Source organism: Tetrao urogallus (genome assembly GCF_951394365.1).
Source record: "Tetrao urogallus genome assembly, chromosome: 1".
NCBI lineage: Eukaryota > Metazoa > Chordata > Aves > Galliformes > Phasianidae > Tetrao > Tetrao urogallus.
Window position 1 is genome coordinate 187,456,926 of NC_136813.1, and position 18,760 is coordinate 187,475,685.

Here is an 18,760-nt window from a genome sequence, read left to right on the forward strand (position 1 = left end):
TAACATCTAAACTCAGATTTAACATCTAAGAACAGATGGTAACTGAGTGCCACATCAACTTGCCAGCAAAAGCAAGACAAGAAACATGAATAACTTTATATACACACAGAGTATCACATAACTGGTCCAACATAGGAACCAGTTTCCAGTGGCTGAGCATCTCCAAATTTTCTTTTGCATCAAGTAAAATACAGCAAACAGAACACATTACTGACACCATGCAAACACCTACATCCAGAAGGCAGCTGCTTCTTAGTCTGAAAATGACCCCCCTGTGATAGGAAAAAAAAAATCAGTACCAAGAGCTTCCATTTCCCCAATTTAGTCAATTTTCCTTCTATACAAAGAACATGAAATAGTATCAAGAAAGAATTTAAGAACAAAAATAGTAATCATTTTCTTAAGTAATCCAAAAGAAATGAGATTCAGTCCACCTAACATTACAGGTTCATGTTACGTTTCACTATTTATATTAAAGCCACAGCTGACGCCTAGTATATAATTATGTTAAAAATAAGTTTCAAGGAAGCTTTAGTAGTTACATTTGTTCCACGAAATGAAAGAAGCAACAGCCTTCACAATGAACAAAAAAATTTTTTCCTTGTAGCTATTCTATATTTTAAGCAAGACAGTGTCTAAATTCAGAGAATTCTTGATGTTTTAACTGCAGACGAATTAAATGCTGTCCTATTTATAACTAAAGAGTCCAAAGGCATATTTCAATAGCATCCATTTTTACATTATGTGATATGAAGGCAGTCAGTTGCACTCAGATTGCTGCTTGCATCACTGTGCCATGGCCTTTAAGCTGGAATCCGAGGAGATCTCACCCTGACCTCCATGTTTCCATGAAGAAGCTTTCTACATTGTTATATAAACCAGCTTTTAAGTTCTTTTGTTGACTATAGAAGACAGTTTTTCTTTAGCTTAATAGTTCCCAAAACACAGCTTTTTCTGCATTTCTTGATTGAATTGTTCCACAATTCACTGCAACACTTCTTGATATCTCAGTCATCGTCTTGCTGATTTCTTTTCTGTCAAAAGAAAATTCACAATGTTAGGATACAGTTCCCTGCCTATAGCAGGGGTTGGAACTAGGTGATCTTAAAGGTCCCTTCCAACCTAAACTATTCTATAATACAATTTGTGAAGTGAGAGCACTAATAAATCACAAGTATCAAAGATAAAATGGATATTAGACAACGACCACATTTCTAAGCTATTTTTGAATGGTATAAGAGAATGTTTCCAGCAATGGCAGCTCTCTCCCTCATCCCAAACTACTAGATTTTATTTAGACCAAAGAACAAGATTTGCACCCCCAATTAATCAACTGGTAGAACTCAGTAATCAGGATGAAGGCAATTTGCCTTCTCTCCCCACATGTAAAAGAGTCACATTCCCTAGTCACTATTATTGAAGGAAGAAAGGAATCACGTTTTTCCTAATATATTTATCTTGCAACTTTTAAAGAAGTTCTGAGATGCATCAACTTCAGCTATTAAAAATATATATATTTCCATTAAGACTACATTTATATTTACATTTCAACAAAAAAAGAAACCCACAAGGTTCTTGAGTGTGACTTGTCAAACTACACTCATTGCTTCCCCTAAAGATAAAATTAATTAAATGAAGCGAGATCAAAAGGAGAGCTTGCTCTTCCTCAATGAAAGAAAATACATGCATACATACATACAAAACCAACCCATACATTTTATATGCAAACACATAACCTATGCTAATTACAAAAGCAGTTTCAGGCACTTAGATGTTACCACTTTACAGGGATAGTAAGTAAAAATTTTCTGGTAACTCTTACCAGTTTAAGGAAGTCAATTAATTTGTGAACATCCTCTCCTGTAGACAGGTCCACAAAATCCTTTGGCAGTCGGTAACTCAGGTATGGGCTGGGCTGGACAGTAACTTGACTGTTTGTACAACGAAAAACTGGATAGTCCTTTGGAAAAGAATGATGGATAAGACAAAAACAGTGTCTGAGTAAAACCAGGAACATCATTTGAACTCCTCCATTATAGTGCCTGAGTCACCTTGCAGCAGAGCTTATTTAGCTTGCAGTCGACTAACCTTGCACTTTTTAACAATTTTATGTTTTGTCATTAAAAACCGTGCAATTAAAAGCAAGAGTTAAAATGTTACCAACAGTCAAATACATTCATTTCCTCACTTCAAAGTTAAAATATGATAGAAATGTGTTTAATATGTATATTTATAATGGTGCCATAGCAATGGAGCTATCAGGAAATCTACGTGACTGTGTGTAAAAGAAAAAGTTTACAGTAACTCCTCTAAGCCCCTTTTCATAGGTTCTTTCTTTAAACCCATGTTTGTATTATTAAAACTATGATCTAAGCTTTCTGAGCAATTTATTCACTGAAGGTAAAAATACCTCTATACAACACTCAAAAGGATCTCTAAATTCTCAATTCTAGCAGGTTTAACTTAATATAAATTTCACTTTAATCTATTATATATTTTAGATACTCTAGGACTGACAAGCAATACAATTGCTAATTGCATGGCAGTAGGTAACTTCATTTTAAAGGAAGTTCAGTAACTTTATAACAGATTTTACTATTGCATGCAAGCTTCAGCGTGAAGAAAAGTCATTCTACTCTTCATTCAGGCTTATACCAGAAAAATTATGTAAACCACTTGGCACCCAGAAAAATAAATCCACAAAACAAAATTCAGGTGCTCCATGGAAAGCTGGAACTGGGAATGTGCTTTAACAAGGGAGACAGCTTCTAGCAGAAGAGATCGCTGAATTTACACACACCATGAGACTAAGAGAAAACAGTAGTTTATTTCCCTTTCAATGTTATGAAAATGGTGATGGTACCAAAGCAAAGCTCAAATAACCTCAATAATGTCACTTCAGTTACAGTTACAAAGAGAAGCCCACAGTATCTGACTAGTCATCTCTCAGACAAATAGCAAGTACTTCATAAGATCACACTAGCTTTCTCTCTTCTACCCAGCCACTCATAAGAACCCATTTAGATGTGAGGGCTTGTCTCAATCACACAAAAAGGAAGAAGCTGGAGAACAAATAAAAGACTCTTCCTTCCTCCAAATTAATGGGAAGTTATTTGTTTTCACACAGAGAACGCAGCTTAGAACAGGGATAAAACAGCACTGTTCTGCAAGTCCAGGGAGTCCAACCAAAGGACAAAGTGTACCACAGAGTGTTCAATATGAGGAGGATACAGAAATTAAGCTTCTTCTTGCTTCCTATCAAATATGAATAAACATTTTTAGCCCTCATTTTTAGCTCGGTGGGCCCATGAGACCTCAGGTCATCAAGGGAGAGACGCAACATACAAATGGGCCAGAGACCGAGGGGTGGACTTAACTATGGATGCCATTGTACAAATCATTCATGACTGTGATACATGCGCCACAATTAAACAAGCTAAGAGGATGAAACCTCTCTGGGAGGAAGGGCGATGGCAAAAGTACAAATATGGGGAGGCATGGCAGGTTGATTATATCACTTTGCCACGATCTCGCAATGGTAAGCATTATGTGCTCACCATGGTGGAGGCAACAACCGGGTGGCTCGAAACATATGCAGTACCCCATGCTACCGCCCGAAACACCATATTAGGTCTGGAGAGGCAAATCCTGTGGCGACATGGCACCCCGGAAAGAATTGAGTCAGATAATGGGACTCATTTTAAAAATTCACTTGTGGATACTTGGGCCAGAGAACATGGCATCGAGTGGATTTATCATATCCCCTATCATGCACCAGCCTCTGGTAAGATCGAACGCTACAATGGGTTGTTAAAAACCATGTTGAAAGCAATGGGTGGCGGAACATTTAAACACTGGGAGAAGCATTTGGCAGAAGCCACCTGGCTGGTTAACACCAGAGGATCAATCAGTCGAGATGGTCCTACCCAATCCAGCTCCCTACATATTGTAGAGGGAGATAAGGTCCCTGTAGTACATGTAAAGAACATGTTAGGAAAAGCAGTTTGGGTTTTTCCTGCTTCTGGGAAGGGCAAACCTCTTCGCGGAACTGTCTTTGCCCAGGGACCTGGGTCCACCTGGTGGGTGATGCAGAAAAACGGGGATGTTCAGTGTGTACCACAAGGGAATTTGATGTTGGGGGAGTGCAGTCTGTAATCCCATGTGTTAAGCATGATGTAGTGATGTAGAATAAGGGGTGGAATGTCATGGTTTTATGATTTTTGGTCATCAGTATTCCACACCATAACATCATGTAATGCACTGGGGGTGGGGTTTGATATCTGCCGAATGTTCGTCCGACGGAGAAGAACTGCATTTCCCCAGGAGGCTTTGCGGTCAGCAAGGGGATATAACTCCATGCAAGGTCACCTGATCCTTCTTCTTCGCCCGCGCTTCGCTGTCTGCGCTTCGCTATCTGCGCTTCGCTGCCTGCGCTTCGCCATCTGCACTTTGCCGTCTGTACTTCAGTCACTCAACTGGACTGCACTTCTCACCCCAGCATTGTGGTGAGGTCTATACAATTCAAACAGATTCTCTCTCTCTCTCTCATTGTATTTTACTAATACTATATTTAGTAAAATCATTTGTTCCACCTCAGATTAGTGCTGTTGTTTTCAAGTATTTTGGGGTCCCCTGCTTCCCCTTTCCCAGAGGCGCGGATCCGCAGATCCCTCCGCCCTGCTGGTCACGGAACTGGGCCGGACCAGCCCATAAACCGTTGACAACAAAACAGAACTTCAAGCAAATAAACAGAAAAGCAACAGATTTTAAAAGAAATTGAAAAGAGTAGAACAAATTTAAAATACATTAGAACTGAGTGAAAGCAATTTTCAGGGCATCTTCCTCACAATGAGGTCAAAACTGCAATATGGGCTTGTATGGTTTGAAGTACAAATTCCCTCGTAGGCATTTAACACTAGCAGGTGCTGCTTACTGAGATAAACTACTGTCAGAAAGATAGATTGATTCTACTCACAAAGAGTTTACATTTCAAGAGCTGAGGACTTTCATTTACTTCAGTGGGATTTGCACCATAATTCAGTTATGAAAAAAGAAGCAGCAGAGGCCCTAATGCCTTCTGGATTTGCTAGCCAGCTACCTAGCAGCAGAGCTGTACCTGTTCTGTTGCTTCCCCTTCACTCTGGTCGCCTTTCAGATTTCTCCCAGAGGTCAGTTCATCCCACGTAAACAGCAGTGAGTCTGTTACTTCTCCAAATGGATTAAAATCTATTAACCAAATCTTACCCTGCAATGTAACAACAGAAGAATTAAAACAAGTCACATAGTTTTAAATAGAGCCAGAACATGCATGCACTTATACTACTGTAATATGCCTGGTCTTTAGAGACAAAAATAGATGCCAAAACTGAAAGCATCTGTTCTTACATGCTGAAAATATTGTAACATACTTTACATTAGGCAAACAGTTTTAAAACACAGCAAGCTCTGACTTTATATTTTTATTATTACTATTATTATTTTTGACAGAAGATCAGACAGAGCTCAAGTAAACTGAATTCAGCTCTACATAACGTGCAGTTCTATGCCAAGGTGAAACCACAGAAATCCTCCATGATCTCCAGACAGCATGAACAAGGAAGAGAAAAAAAAAGAAATACAAAGAAATAAAACCCAGGTATTTTGCTTTCCATCAAAAGTCACCTCAGCACTCCTATATATTCAGCAGCCTGAAAGGATTGCTATTCTTGTTCTCAGAACGGACTGTAAAAAATACAGAGCAAAACCTGCAATTTGCTGGTGGAGATCATGAAAGCTGAAAGATGCTGCATAGATATAGATTGAAAAAACCACAAGGGCATTTTTAATATAACCCTTAGTAGTCCAGGCTAATTTTTCCTGCCATACCTCGAACATATTCATATGTCAAACAGTTCTGGTAGTGTGCACAAGAGCACGCCTATTCTACAAGTGAAGAACGTACGCAGAGACATTGACATGACTTATTGAAGGTAACAGAAGTCTGCCAAGGAGCAAGAAAGGACTTGTGTTCCTTGAGCCATCTCAAGATAGCCCTGTGCTGAAGCTGCACCTCTTCTTACCCAAGGAAGAGTCATCCAATAAAACAAAAACTTCATAACAAAATACGAATACAGGTGGTACTGAGAACTAGCAAAACACCTGCCACATACAGAAGAAGTCAGATCTTCCAAACAGGGAGACGAAGGTTTCTGAAACATCAGTGGGATGATGGATTGATGGGATTTACTTTGTTTATTAAAAACCAACTGGAAATCACACCTGAGAACTGTGCAGTTACTAAAAAAATTTGCTTTCCTTTACTCACTCTCCTTCCTGAATGATCTTCTGTCTTTGAAAGATCCTATCTTGATGCAAACTTCAATGTATCTTCAACTATTATACCACAGCCATCTGTTTTCTAACATGTAGATTCATTCCTTTGAAGCCTTCAGTCGTAGAGTAACATGGAGATTTCCACCCACACCACCTAAGCCACGCTCACAGCATTTAAGTGCTGTAGAGTAAGAAACGAATATAAACCCATACAACAGCAGAGAACTGCTAGAGGCTAAAAACAGTCTGTCACCATCTATACTGAGTTACTAATGCAGGTTGGGGAAGTCCCACCACAAATGAAACCAGCAATATTTCTTGTAAATGGGAGCTGTGCCAACACAGCAACCTGGCTGCGCACAGACCTGTAGTGGTCTGCCTCTCAGGGTAAATCAATTGGGTACAGCTGTCTCAAAGCAAGTTTTAAGAAGCCAGAGAACTGTAAGAGCAGTGCTAAAACAGACAGCTACAAAAGAAGCTGGGAACTGCAAGGACACAGACCTGAACTGTTTCTTACTTGTTATGGAAGAGTGTAACAGCACAGACCTGCATGGCTAAATTGGAAAACCTGTGAACCAAAACTGACACCACTACCACAGACAGCAAAAAGGGACAAGCTCTGCTATCATTTTGCATCTCTGTTCCTCCCAGAAACACAGTCACAAACTCTCATTATAAGCAATGTTTTACTTTTGTTAATGGGAACATCTCACTAGCTCCAAGGCATCAGAAGGAGGAATCTGAAATTCACATGCATTCTATAACTCTAGAAAAACAAATTAATGGACCAATTTAATCACAGAGAGAAGCAATGGCTGGCAAAGTTCATTCTGCAGTTCAGAGAATCTTTCCTTGCATCAGAAATGTTTACACTCAATAAAGGATTTCCCCATGACAGGCTTTCTCAAAGGCTTTTTCTCACCCCAAATACATGAAACTTATTTTTTCCATAAATAGGAATTCAAGATTGTTTCCTTGGGGAAAAGATGTACCTGGAAAAAAAAAAACTGAAAAACATTTTTGACTACTGAAAGGAACATCTGTCTGCTCAGGTGCTCACAGAAACATTTCTCCCTTTCTCTGCAGACAGTGGTACTCCAACTCCAACACCTCGAGACCATCTTAAATCTACGCTGAGCCCCATTAGTTGCAAATGGATGGAAAGTGGCCAACAACATCCTTTCTCAGGTTTCATTAAAGGGAATGTACATAGCTCTGGGTGAGTAACTAAACCGTATTTTCTCTAAGTAAAATATCCATTCAAGTCCTACTTTGAATTTTATGATTTAAATGCCATTTGAGGTGATACACACTGTATCTAAAGAGCAATAGTACAGCTATTTATCTGCAGTCTTCTGGCATCTTTACCATATGAGAGAACAGAATTGCACAAGCCAGAGAAGCAAGGCTGTTCTTATCTGGATAGGAAAAAAAAAATCATGTTATTACATAACTTTTTTTTTTCCCTCATCCTAAAACAGGAACCGATAGATTTACTGTATCATGACAGCTTCATGTTTTGTTTTTCTAAAGCATTAAGCAGTATGCTGCTGAAAGGAAATGCTTGTGACAAAGACTGTTTAAAGGAAGTTAAAAGATAAAATGCAAACAAAACTGTTACATTTCCCTAGCTTCAGCTGCACCTGCAAGCACACTGACAGTGCTCACAAGGCAGATAGATGCTAGTGCTGGTTTGCGTGTTAACAAGAAGAGAGTTGTGAATTTGCAGTGGCCTGAAGCTTTGCACTGGTCTTCTGTAACACAGTGACTTGTCTTGAACATGGTTACAAGGAGTAGAACTTGTAAGAGGTATTACCAGGAGCAACAGCAGAGCTGAAACTCTTGTCAGCTGTTGTGCAAAAAAAGCCAATCCAAATGGAAACAGGCTACTGGTCCTCCAACAGGACCTCTCTAGAGCTAGGTATTCAGATCATCCAGCTTTGAAAACTGTATAATAGCATTTCTGCCTTAAAAGAAGGTCTGTCTGCCAAACCAGGTACTAGCTCAGAAGAGCTCAGTGAAGAGAGAGTAAAAGGAAAGGTCAGCCATAGAAAAGTTTGCCCTCAAACCAGGGCACCGTCATTCCAATTCAATAAGCTGGACCTGTGGCAGACCACTCTGCAGCCTCTCGAGCAACTACAGAACAGGTGGAGTGGCTTGCTCTCTTCCACAGCCACAGTAAGGAAACAAGCTTCTCCAAGCTGACTATTTTAGAGTTGAAAGAATTTAAAATAAGCAGACGTCGGACATTTCTTTCATTCTGTAGGTGAGGTTGCCATGCAACCAGCCCAAGGAAGAGCATGGGCTCTGGAAATTAATCAGATTCAGCAATACTCAATATTCTTTTGCTACCTATATCTCACATACAAAGGGAGCAATGAATAATACAATTGCAAACCACAGAAGTACGTGTGAAAGGAGGAGGATTTGACACACAAAGGATTATCTGGCAGTTTACAAGACTCGAGGGTAGAAGGCACTGAGAGTTATCTACAAACAGATATATTCTATCCTGACAGATGAAGAAACACTGTTTATTTGAGATCACAGGGGCTGAAGCCTCTTACTTAAATAAACTGTCTTCACACTTCAGTTGTGAGGCAGAGTACCCAAAAGCAGGGCTTGGTTAGATGCTAAAGCACTGCTCCTTGTTTCATCTGACAACATCCTCACGTCCGATGGTTTGAATCCAGGCAGGTAAGTTTCACATGCCATTCAGCATGGCTGCTTTTAGCCCGATTCTGGATACTTACAGTGAAAGCTGGGCTCAGTAACAATACAGTAATTTTCCACATCACACATTTCTTTTGTTTCTGTTTCACGAACTACGGCATGATTTACTATTACACAATTATAAAATACTTCATCAGAAGTCAAAGTTTTTATACAAACTAAGTACAAATATTCCTAACTTAACTCAGTGACTGAATGTCATTCCTAAAATCAGCTTTTGGATTTTTCAGTTGTGGACTCCTTTAAGACAATACGTACGTGCTGTTAGAGCATAGCTCACATGACCTGTTTCTGTAGGTTGACACTAGGAGAAGTGAAGGTGGCTAGCATTTCAAGTTAGGATGGGACATCTCTCCCCATTCTGTCACTATCTGCATGCTCAGTGTTTCAACTTGCTGAGCACTCAACCACAGCTGGAACAATTTGAACAGAAAAAAAAATAGCTTCCATCTGCTTTAAATTGGGAATACAACAATCATATACTCTTGATGATCGTTCTTTTGTGTCCTAGAGTAAGAGTTATTTTTTCAACTGCTAAAGAACACACTGAAGAAATGATTAACTTTGATGAGTTCAGATGCTATAGGGATATTTTTATTATTATTATTATTTTTTAAGAAAAACTGCTAAGAATCTACTGAATTTCTTTTAGTGAGCAAAACATCACCCTCCTCATTTTTTGAAATAGCCTACTAATTCCAGCTGAACTCTTAGCTACATTTCTGTCAAAACCACCTATAGTAGGCACTACATAGAGTGAGCAGTGCTTCACTTAAGCTATTTACCATAGAATCCTTAGAGCTGGAAGGAACCTTTAAATGCCATCTACTCCAACACTCCTGCAGTGAACAGGAACACCTACAGTTAGATCAGGTTGCCCAGGGTCTTACCCATCCTCGCCTTGAAAGTCTTCAGGGACAGGGCATCAACCACATCTCTGGGCAACCTGTTCCAGTGTCTCACCACCCTCACCAGGAAAGACTTCTTCCTTGTATCCAACTTAAATCTATCCTCTTTAAGCTTGAAGCCATTTTCCCTTGTTCTGTCACCACAGACCCTGCTAAAGAGTTTGCCCCCTTCTTTCCTCTAGCTCCCCATTAGATACTGAAAGACCACACTCAGGTCACCTCACAGCCTTCTCATCTCCAGATTAAACAGCCCCAGCTCTCTCAGCCTGTCCTCATAGGAGAGGCATTCCATCCCCATCCCTTGGACCACCTTTGTAGCTCTCCCTCATGCAAGATCTTGCATTCATATTTGTTGAACCTCACAAGGTTCTCCTGGGCCCACAGTTCAAGCCTGTCTAGGGGGTCCCTCTGAATGGCATCCCATCTGGTAATACTATACCAGAATTTATCTTAAAGACATCTAAATTGCCTTCAATAGAATGAAATTCCAAGAATCATAGACTGCCTTGAGTTAGAAGGGACCTTAAAGACCATCTAGTTCCAAGCCCTGCTGCAGACAGGATTGCCATCCACCAGCTTAGGGCTCCATCCAATCTGACCTTGAACACCTCCAGGCATAGGGCATCCCTCAGTTTCTCTGGGCAGCAGTGCCAGTGCCTCACCACCCTCAAAGTAAAGAATAGCTTCCTACCACCTGAATTCTAGTTTAAAGACATTCCCTCCCTGTTCCATCACAAGCAGACTGTTTATAAAGTCAGTCTCCCTTCTGTTTCTAATGGTTCAATTAGAATGGATAAGGAATTGGCTGGATGCAGTCAAAGAGATATGATCAATGGTTCTGTGTCAGGTGGAGGCTGGTCACAAGCAGTGCCCCTCAGGGGTCAGTCTTGGACCGGTGCTCTTCAACATCTTCATCAGTGACACAGATGATGGCATCGAGTGCACCCTCAGCAGGTTTGTGGATGACAGCAGCTGAGCGGTGCGGTTCACACACTGGAAGGAAGGGAAGCCATCCACAGGGACCCAGACAGGCTGGAGAAATGGGCCCCTGAAAACCCAATGAGGTTCAACAAGGCCAAGTGCAGGGCGCTGCACTCAGGTCGGGGCAATCCCAGGTATTTATACAAACTGGGGGGAAATCTCGTGGAGAGCAGCCCGTGGAGAAGGACTTGGGGGTCTGGTAGATGAGAAGCTGGACATGAGCAAGCAGTGTGTGCCTGCAGCACAGATGGCCAACTGTGTTCTGGGCTGCATTTAAAAAAAGAAGTGGCCATCAGGGAGAGGGAGGTGATTGTCCCCCTCCACTCAGCTCTTGTGAGGCCCCATCTGCAGTACTGCATACAGGCCTGGGGTCCCCAGCACAGGAAGGACATGGAGCTCTTGGAGCAGGTCCAGAGGAGGGCACTAAGATGATCAGAGGGCTGGAGCTCCTCTCCTGTGAGGAAAGGCTGAGGGAACTGGGCTTGTTTAGCTTGGAGAAGAGAAGGCTCCAGGGAGACCTCATTGTGGCCTTCCAGTTCTTGAAGGGAGCACATAAACAGGAGGGGGAACGGCTGTTTAATAGGGTGGATAGTGATAGGACAAGGGGGATGGTTTTGAACTGGAGGGGAGGTTTAGGTTAGATATTTGAAGGAAATTTTTCACACAGAGGGTGGTGACACACTGGAACAGGTTGCCCAAGGAGGCTGTGGATGCCCCATTCCTGCAGGCATTCAGGCCAGGCTGGATGTGGCTCTGGGCAGCCTGGTCTGGTGGTTGGCGACCCTGCACACGGCAGGGGGTTGGAACTGGATGATCACTGTGGTCCTTTTCAACCCAGGCCATTCTGTGATTCTACGATCCCTCCAATTACTGGAAGGCTACAAAGAGGTCTCTCCAGAGCTTCTATTCTCCAGGCTGTACAAGCCCATCTCTGAGCTTTTCTTCGTAGGAGAGGTGCTCCAGCCCTCTGATCATCTTCACAGTCCTCCTCTGGACACAAATTCAGGCACAGCTGTAGCTGAAGCTAAAGTTATGTGCTTGAAGACAGACTACTTGTCTGAAAGAAAATATTTACTAAATAATTACATCACTGGCAAAGACATACTTACAACCCTAACTCTATCGCTTTCCTCCCATTGACAGTATCAAACATTGAAAAGGAATTCAGGAACAGAATGATAAAACCAAGTAGCTTTTTTTTTTTTTTTTTTTTTTTTTGTGCCAGGATCACTTCTAGGAAGAAGCAGCTATTCTTTGACTCCTCTCACTAGGGTTTCAGGTACAACTTCCACAGAACAAACAATTAATTGCTAAGCAAATAAACAATCTGTTGTTCACTTACCCTGCTGTCTCGGTACACATCAAAAACAACTGAAAAAGAGAGGAAAAAAAAAAAAGTTAACCTTGAAAGACACAATTTCCCAGAAGATGTCAAAAACTCTCCTAGAGAAGAGAAGGCCGCAGGGAGACCTCATTACAGCCTTTCAATATTTAAAGGGAGATTATAAACAGGAGGAAAAATAACTTTTTACACAGACAGATAATGAGTAGACAGGGGGAAATGGTTTTAAATGAAAGGAGGGGAGAGTTCAGATTAGATGTCAGAGGAATTTTTCCTCTGAGGGGATGTTGAGGTGCTGCCACAGGCTGCCCAGAGAGGTTGTGGATGCCTCATCCCTGAAAACGTTCAAAGACAGGCTGCATGGGGCCCTGGGCAACCCACTCTAGTACTTGACCTATCAGCTGGCAACCCTGCCTGTGACAGGGAGGTCGGAACTTGATGATCTGTGAGGTCCCTTCCAACCCAAGCCATTCTGTGATTCTAAATACATACTCTTGTACACTACACAACTGGCAAAGTCAATACATCTAGAGAACTGCAAGCCAGAATTAGGTTAATTTCCAAGAGGAACTTGAAAATTTTCAAGAACTATTGTTAATACACTGATACAGCGTCTGCTGGGCTTTTTCATTTAATTCTGGTTTGTTTTGTTCATTTTTCCTCCTAATGGAGATCATCAGATAAACTCTTAGCACAGAGAAAAGCTTGTCGCCTACATTACTGCTGTTTGTTTTACAGCAGAACTGAGACATTTCATGGAAGGATAGGCCTGCACTGTGCTAGACATCACATTTAATGAGAGAAAGATCCTGCTTCAAAAAAGGTTAGGACTTCAGCAGATAACAAGACTAACAGGTTGTAGGAACAAAGGGGTCAGTGGGCATGCTGAGGATGAGGCACAGAAAGGGCTATGTTTAAAGTCACACAGAGCAGACACTGCACACCTACTGGTTATCAACAGCTCTTTCAAAAAATCTCTGCTACTCAGTGATTTAAGTCATTCTGCCTTGCCTAGTTACACTAGTGCCACTCCCATTGGTTAATTAAGCACAAATCTTTGCACATGCTTCTATCTGTTAGCTTCTGTTCTGTATGGTTAAGCAAACCTTTGATTTGTCTTTCTATTCATCTATGGAAAAATCTACAGATAAGCACTCAGGCATGAATGCATGCAGAAACGGTACCAGTTCAGCAGAGGAAAGAAAAGCCAGAATTAGAAAACACTCAGACAAATGCTGCATTGTCACTTTCTTCACTAATGAGGAAGGGAATATTTCAGCTAAGAGATTTCCCAATTCACATAAGATAAACTGAACTCAGGATATGACTAAAGAATACTTGAGCCCCAGCAGCTCCTCAGGAAGTTGCCTGTCAATAGCAGACAAGTTGATAGATCTTGTCCATGCATATAAAGCTACTCAGCAGCTTAACCTCATGCTTTGCGCCGAGTTGGCTGCACAAAGGCAAAACTCAGGGCCAAAACCAGTCACATCATTGTTTTTGACCATAAAGCCTAGAAATCTTTTTGCACAAGCTCAGTTACGTCAATTTAAAATGACCCTCTAGAATTAAGTGCTGTGACTTTCTCAGTAAGACAAACCCACAGTGACTAAGTCACCAATGCCAGGATAAGCACAGCAGCTCTAGATTTCTTCCACGGCTGTTCAACTGAACTTGTTGCTTGTACTGTGTTCAACAGAAAACCTTTTCATCTGAGTTCCATTATAAAACAATGCCTGTCAGCTTGGAGCAAGCCTATGGCAGCAGTGATCATTAATCATTGAGACTGAGTGGGATTTACAACCCCATTAAGACTGATTGCACATTGGTGACTAATTTAAGACACTGATTAACAGCAAACAGAGAGGAAAACTTGCACTGTTCCTTCTTTAGGGACCAACTGCGGAGCAGCAAGCTGCGTGCCAGTGAGACTGGAGTAAAACTTAACCACCAATTGCTTAGAACTGAATGCAAATGAAGGTTGGCTCTGTGGCAAGCATCAATACCTCTGGAGGACTTCTTTCACTGGGCTCCTATGAAAGGATTTTAGAAGGTTCTATCATCATTTAAAAGTATTTAAAATGCATTTGCCCATCTGTTATCTTACTGCTCCAACTCCGCAGCGCTTCAGCTGCTCTGACTCAATTCTTCCATCTGGAGATACTAACAGACCAACTGGAAAAAGCAGAGCAAACAGCACTGAAAGCCCCAACGAAGCAAGGAGTCAGGGAAAGAGCTACAATACCTTTCCTTCTGACAGCAAACAAAAGCAGACTTTCATTGTTAACAACAAATATGCTGCTAGACCGTGGAAACAGAGATATGGTTGGGATTTCTCTGCAGCAGGAAGGGTTACCCGTGTATTGTGCCCAAGACCAAAAGGCTAACAAACCTCCATCCCAGAAGGTGACCCTGAAACCTCATTTCCCTAGAAGGTAATTTGGATGGCACAGTTTAACCTACTTTACATAGGATAACACTTCAGACCTTTCAGTTTACTACGCAGCAGAACTGAAATCTGGGCACCAATTTCTAAAAATAGTGCCCTGAATTATTATCTATCAGCTGATTACATACAATCTGAAATTATGTTGGGACACAGAGGAAATTAAAACAGTAATCATAATGTCAGATCTGTATGATTGATTTTACTTCAAAATGTTAGGGCTACAGATCTGATAAATTAGTATAATAATTATACGCATTATATCCAGACTGAAATAAAAAGAATCATGCAGAGCCACTTTTTTTTTTTTTTTAAATGTCAGTAAAAAGAGACTGGCATTAGAAGGAATCCTTTCAGAAAGTCAGACAGAAAAGATCTGAGTAACCATGGCACTCAAATAGCAAAATTATTAACCATGTTCAGAGCTTACCTGATGGCTGAATAGTCAACTTTTTATGAAAGACAACACAAGACAATTCTTATGTGCATATGTTACTAAACTGAGGGTTGGTCCACACCAGAACAATATAACTTTCCTCATAGTTTTCACCCATCTCGATCACATCACAACAGAACACTACCTTAGTTTCCTGACATGGTTTAGTGAGATTATTACTGATAAAATTCATAAAGGATTTCATATTTACAAACTGAGTCGATTTAATTAGGTTGCTTAGGTATGGCAGAATTTCAAATACCATTCCAAAGTTTGAGCAGACAAAATGCTGTACATCAATATTCTAACAGAAACTAGTATAAGTTCTTGAAAATAAACTTCTAGATCTTTTCTTCAGAGAATACACCAATATTTAGCATGAAACATCTTTATAAGTATTTTTCCTTAGTATTGAATGCCTTTTGTTAAGTATTTCTTATCCCGTTACTCAGATGCTGATTTTTTCTTATTTAGAAACAAGCCTAAGGGGGGAAAAGCCTTTAAAGAAAATAAACAGCAAGCAAACGCACAAGTAAACAAATCTTTTGTTTGTTAAGTCTTTATGACTACAAGTGCAGAATGTCCTTAAAAACCTTCCCCAACACCCACCTCCCCACCTATGTTCCCTTTTGTAACTGAAGGCTGCAGATACTTACAGTCTTCATCCAAGAACTTATACTGTATGTGTTTCTTGAAAAACTCCTGTATTGATCTACAGATCTCCTCACGCTGCTTAGAGATATGGTCATAGTACTGAGTATAGTCCCTCTGTGATATACCTGTCAAAAAATTTAATTGATTATGAAGAGCTTCAGACACGGAAAGAACAAACAAATACAGAAAACACTCACACAGCACACAGTTGTCACAGTACCCACACTACCATCACCATTTCAAAATACAGGGTTCTCCCAGCTTTCAACTGTTAACAATGACCTGCTGTTTGGTTTTATTCTCCAGTGTTGGAAGCACTGCCATTACAAACTTCCTCCTTCTACAGTTCTGCCCTATGTTTGGTGAACCTCAGTTTACATGCACATGCTCTCACTATTTTTAAGTGAGTTTCAGAAGTAATCTTTGCCCAAGTTTACATTTCCATTTGTTGTCTTGCCCTTTCAGTTTCATTCACCGTTTACTCCAGTGAAAAACACTTCCATTTGGAAGAGTGAAATGAAAGGGGGAGAGGCCAGGTTTGCCAATTAGCAAAGAGGACAAAATTGAACGTATCATAAAGATTCTCATTTAACCTACTCATTAAGCATGAAACAACACATACCCGTTTGATAAGACACAAGAATTGAAACCTTAAACCCTAGAATTAAAGTGACATATTATCTAGTATCTTTGTGCCCACCTGAGGGCTTTCTTCTGTCTCGGACAGTAGATAAATCATCCCAACTACATCACAAGCACTCCGTTCAGGCATTTGTTTGAATGCAAGATGATAGTTTATGTCAACATCAACAGGATTAAACACTCGCATCTTAAATGACAAAAGTTCTCATGCAGGATATGTCAACATCAACCACTGCAATACTCTGCTGGACAAACATCAAACTAAGACCTATGCCTCACCGCAAGATGAGTAACATGTATTTATGGAAGAAAAAAAAGCCAGAATCCTCCGCAGAAGATGCATTAGTGATGGCAGTGTACTCTTCTACCCATAAATAAAACACAGAGACTAAGTCTTACTTTAGGACAAAGCTGACCACCTCCAAAGATGAACTCTTTCAAAAAGTCCATATAAAGTTCACAGCTTAAGCGCAACTTTGAATTATGAATACCACTGCAAATGTTAAGCCTAAAAACAAAAAGCAAGAGATGGCAGCGCTGCAGGGGATGCAGCCATCTAACTGGAAAAGCACTCACTACACTTTGCAAGTACTGTGCCTTAGCTTGACTGACAGGCTCATTAATTTTAAGAACATGGGAACATATTGTGGAAAAAAACTTGGAAGTGTCTTAAGAAATGCAGTTGGCGTGCTTGTAAAAAAACCCATACTGGTAAATTCCCCAGGTTTCAAAACTTAGTAATGCAACATGCAGAATGTTTAATTAGGCAGAGTAAAATGCTCTGGGGCATTTGAAAGTAAATATCAGTCTCTTTCTCAAGCATACATATTATGCACACGTGCACATTCTGTAATAGATCTGCTTTCAAATGTTTTAGAATTTATTACAGTGATGCATATCACTGGCAGTTCTGTTCTAGAAGCACTTAGAATCATAGAATTATTTAAGTTGGAAGGAACCTTTAGAGGTTACCTAGTCAAGCTCCTCTGCAGTGAACAGGGACATCTACAGTGAGATCAGGTCGCTCAGAGCCCCATTCAGTCTCACCATGAATGTCTCCAGGGATGGGGCATCACCACATCTGTGGCAATCTGTTCCTGTGTCTCACCACCTTCACTGTAAAAGACTTTTTCTGTATATCTAACCTAAATCTACTTTCTTTAAGCTTGAAATTGTTTTCCCTTGCTCTATCACAGCAGATCTTGCTAAAGAGTCTGTCCACTTCTTTCCTCTGTCTCCTTTAGATACTGAAATGCTGCTCTCAGGTCACCTTGGAGCCTTCTCTTCTCCAGGCTGAATAGAATCATAAAAATCACTCAACAGGACAGGATTCTGCTCTTCCTCTTTCAACAAGTTACATCAATACCATTAAGTAATGCAGGATTAATGGATAACCTCAGCTATTAGTAAAATAAACTGTTACAAAGAAGTACAATAAAGCCTGCAATTGGCATGAACAGACAACACCCAGATCAGCAGATCCCCCAAAAGTCTTCATGCAGTTCATAGAACACCTGATCAAGAGACAAAGGACAGGAAGTAAATTCCTATGACTGAATAAGGTGGAACAAGATGAAGAGAAATTATTGACAGCTCCTAGCAGGTACAAAAAGGCATGTGCTGTACTAGCATAGTAACTGCGCCTGAAGATGTCAGGAGAAACAATGAGGACTACGTAACATCACATACATAATATCCCTTCCCCACTGTATCATTATGAGGAATCCTGGACATCTCATTTACATGTGCCCATCTTGGTGCTTCTGAATACACAGGTATGGGACAAAAAGTGAACAAACTTGCTTTTTGTTTTTTTGGAGGAAATCACTTTGCTTCCTATCAATTCTGGATTACAGCTTTGCAACATTACTGCTACAACACTTTCTTGTTAGAAGAGTTCCAGCAGAATGGTTCTTGTTAAGGACTACTACGTGGTCCAATCCTGTGCCATTTTCATTTCTGTTCATCCTTTAAAGATCCCACAGTAGCGCACATCAAAAAGGAATTCAAACTCCAGAGTGACACTGCAACTGCATTTAAACCCCTCAGTTCAAGCACCTGGATGTGCAGTAGTTGTCTAGGTTCCTGTCACAGGAGAAGCTATTCAATACATCTAAAGCAATACACGAAATATATTTTGAATTCAGACACATGGTGCACCTGTGGATGTATTCTAGCCTCCACAACTTCCTGAACTTAACATTCAAGTGTGGTCACATTTAATCAACATAACCAACTGCCTCTGAATTCGTTCTGCAGGTTGGGTATGATTTAAAATTCTCTCCTGAATATAAAGGAATCCCTTA

At 40.6% G+C, this 18,760-nt stretch overlaps 1 protein-coding gene across 1 annotated transcript in view; it reads right to left on the reverse strand.

The window, feature by feature from the left end:
- Window positions 1–1,007: 1,007 nt before the first annotated feature.
- CDC123 (cell division cycle 123) overlaps window positions 1,008–18,760 on the reverse strand; it is a gene marked incomplete at its 3' end in the record, with an annotated part of 35,291 nt that continues 17,538 nt past the window's right edge. The window contains exons 9-13 of the mRNA XM_079538606.1: window positions 15,815–15,937; window positions 12,277–12,305; window positions 5,117–5,245; window positions 1,823–1,960; window positions 1,008–1,034 (exon numbers count right to left, since the gene is read on the reverse strand). Of these exons, the coding sequence (XP_079394732.1) occupies window positions 1,008–1,034; window positions 1,823–1,960; window positions 5,117–5,245; window positions 12,277–12,305; window positions 15,815–15,937 (446 nt within the window). The remainder of the gene's footprint in view (window positions 1,035–1,822; window positions 1,961–5,116; window positions 5,246–12,276; window positions 12,306–15,814; window positions 15,938–18,760) is intronic.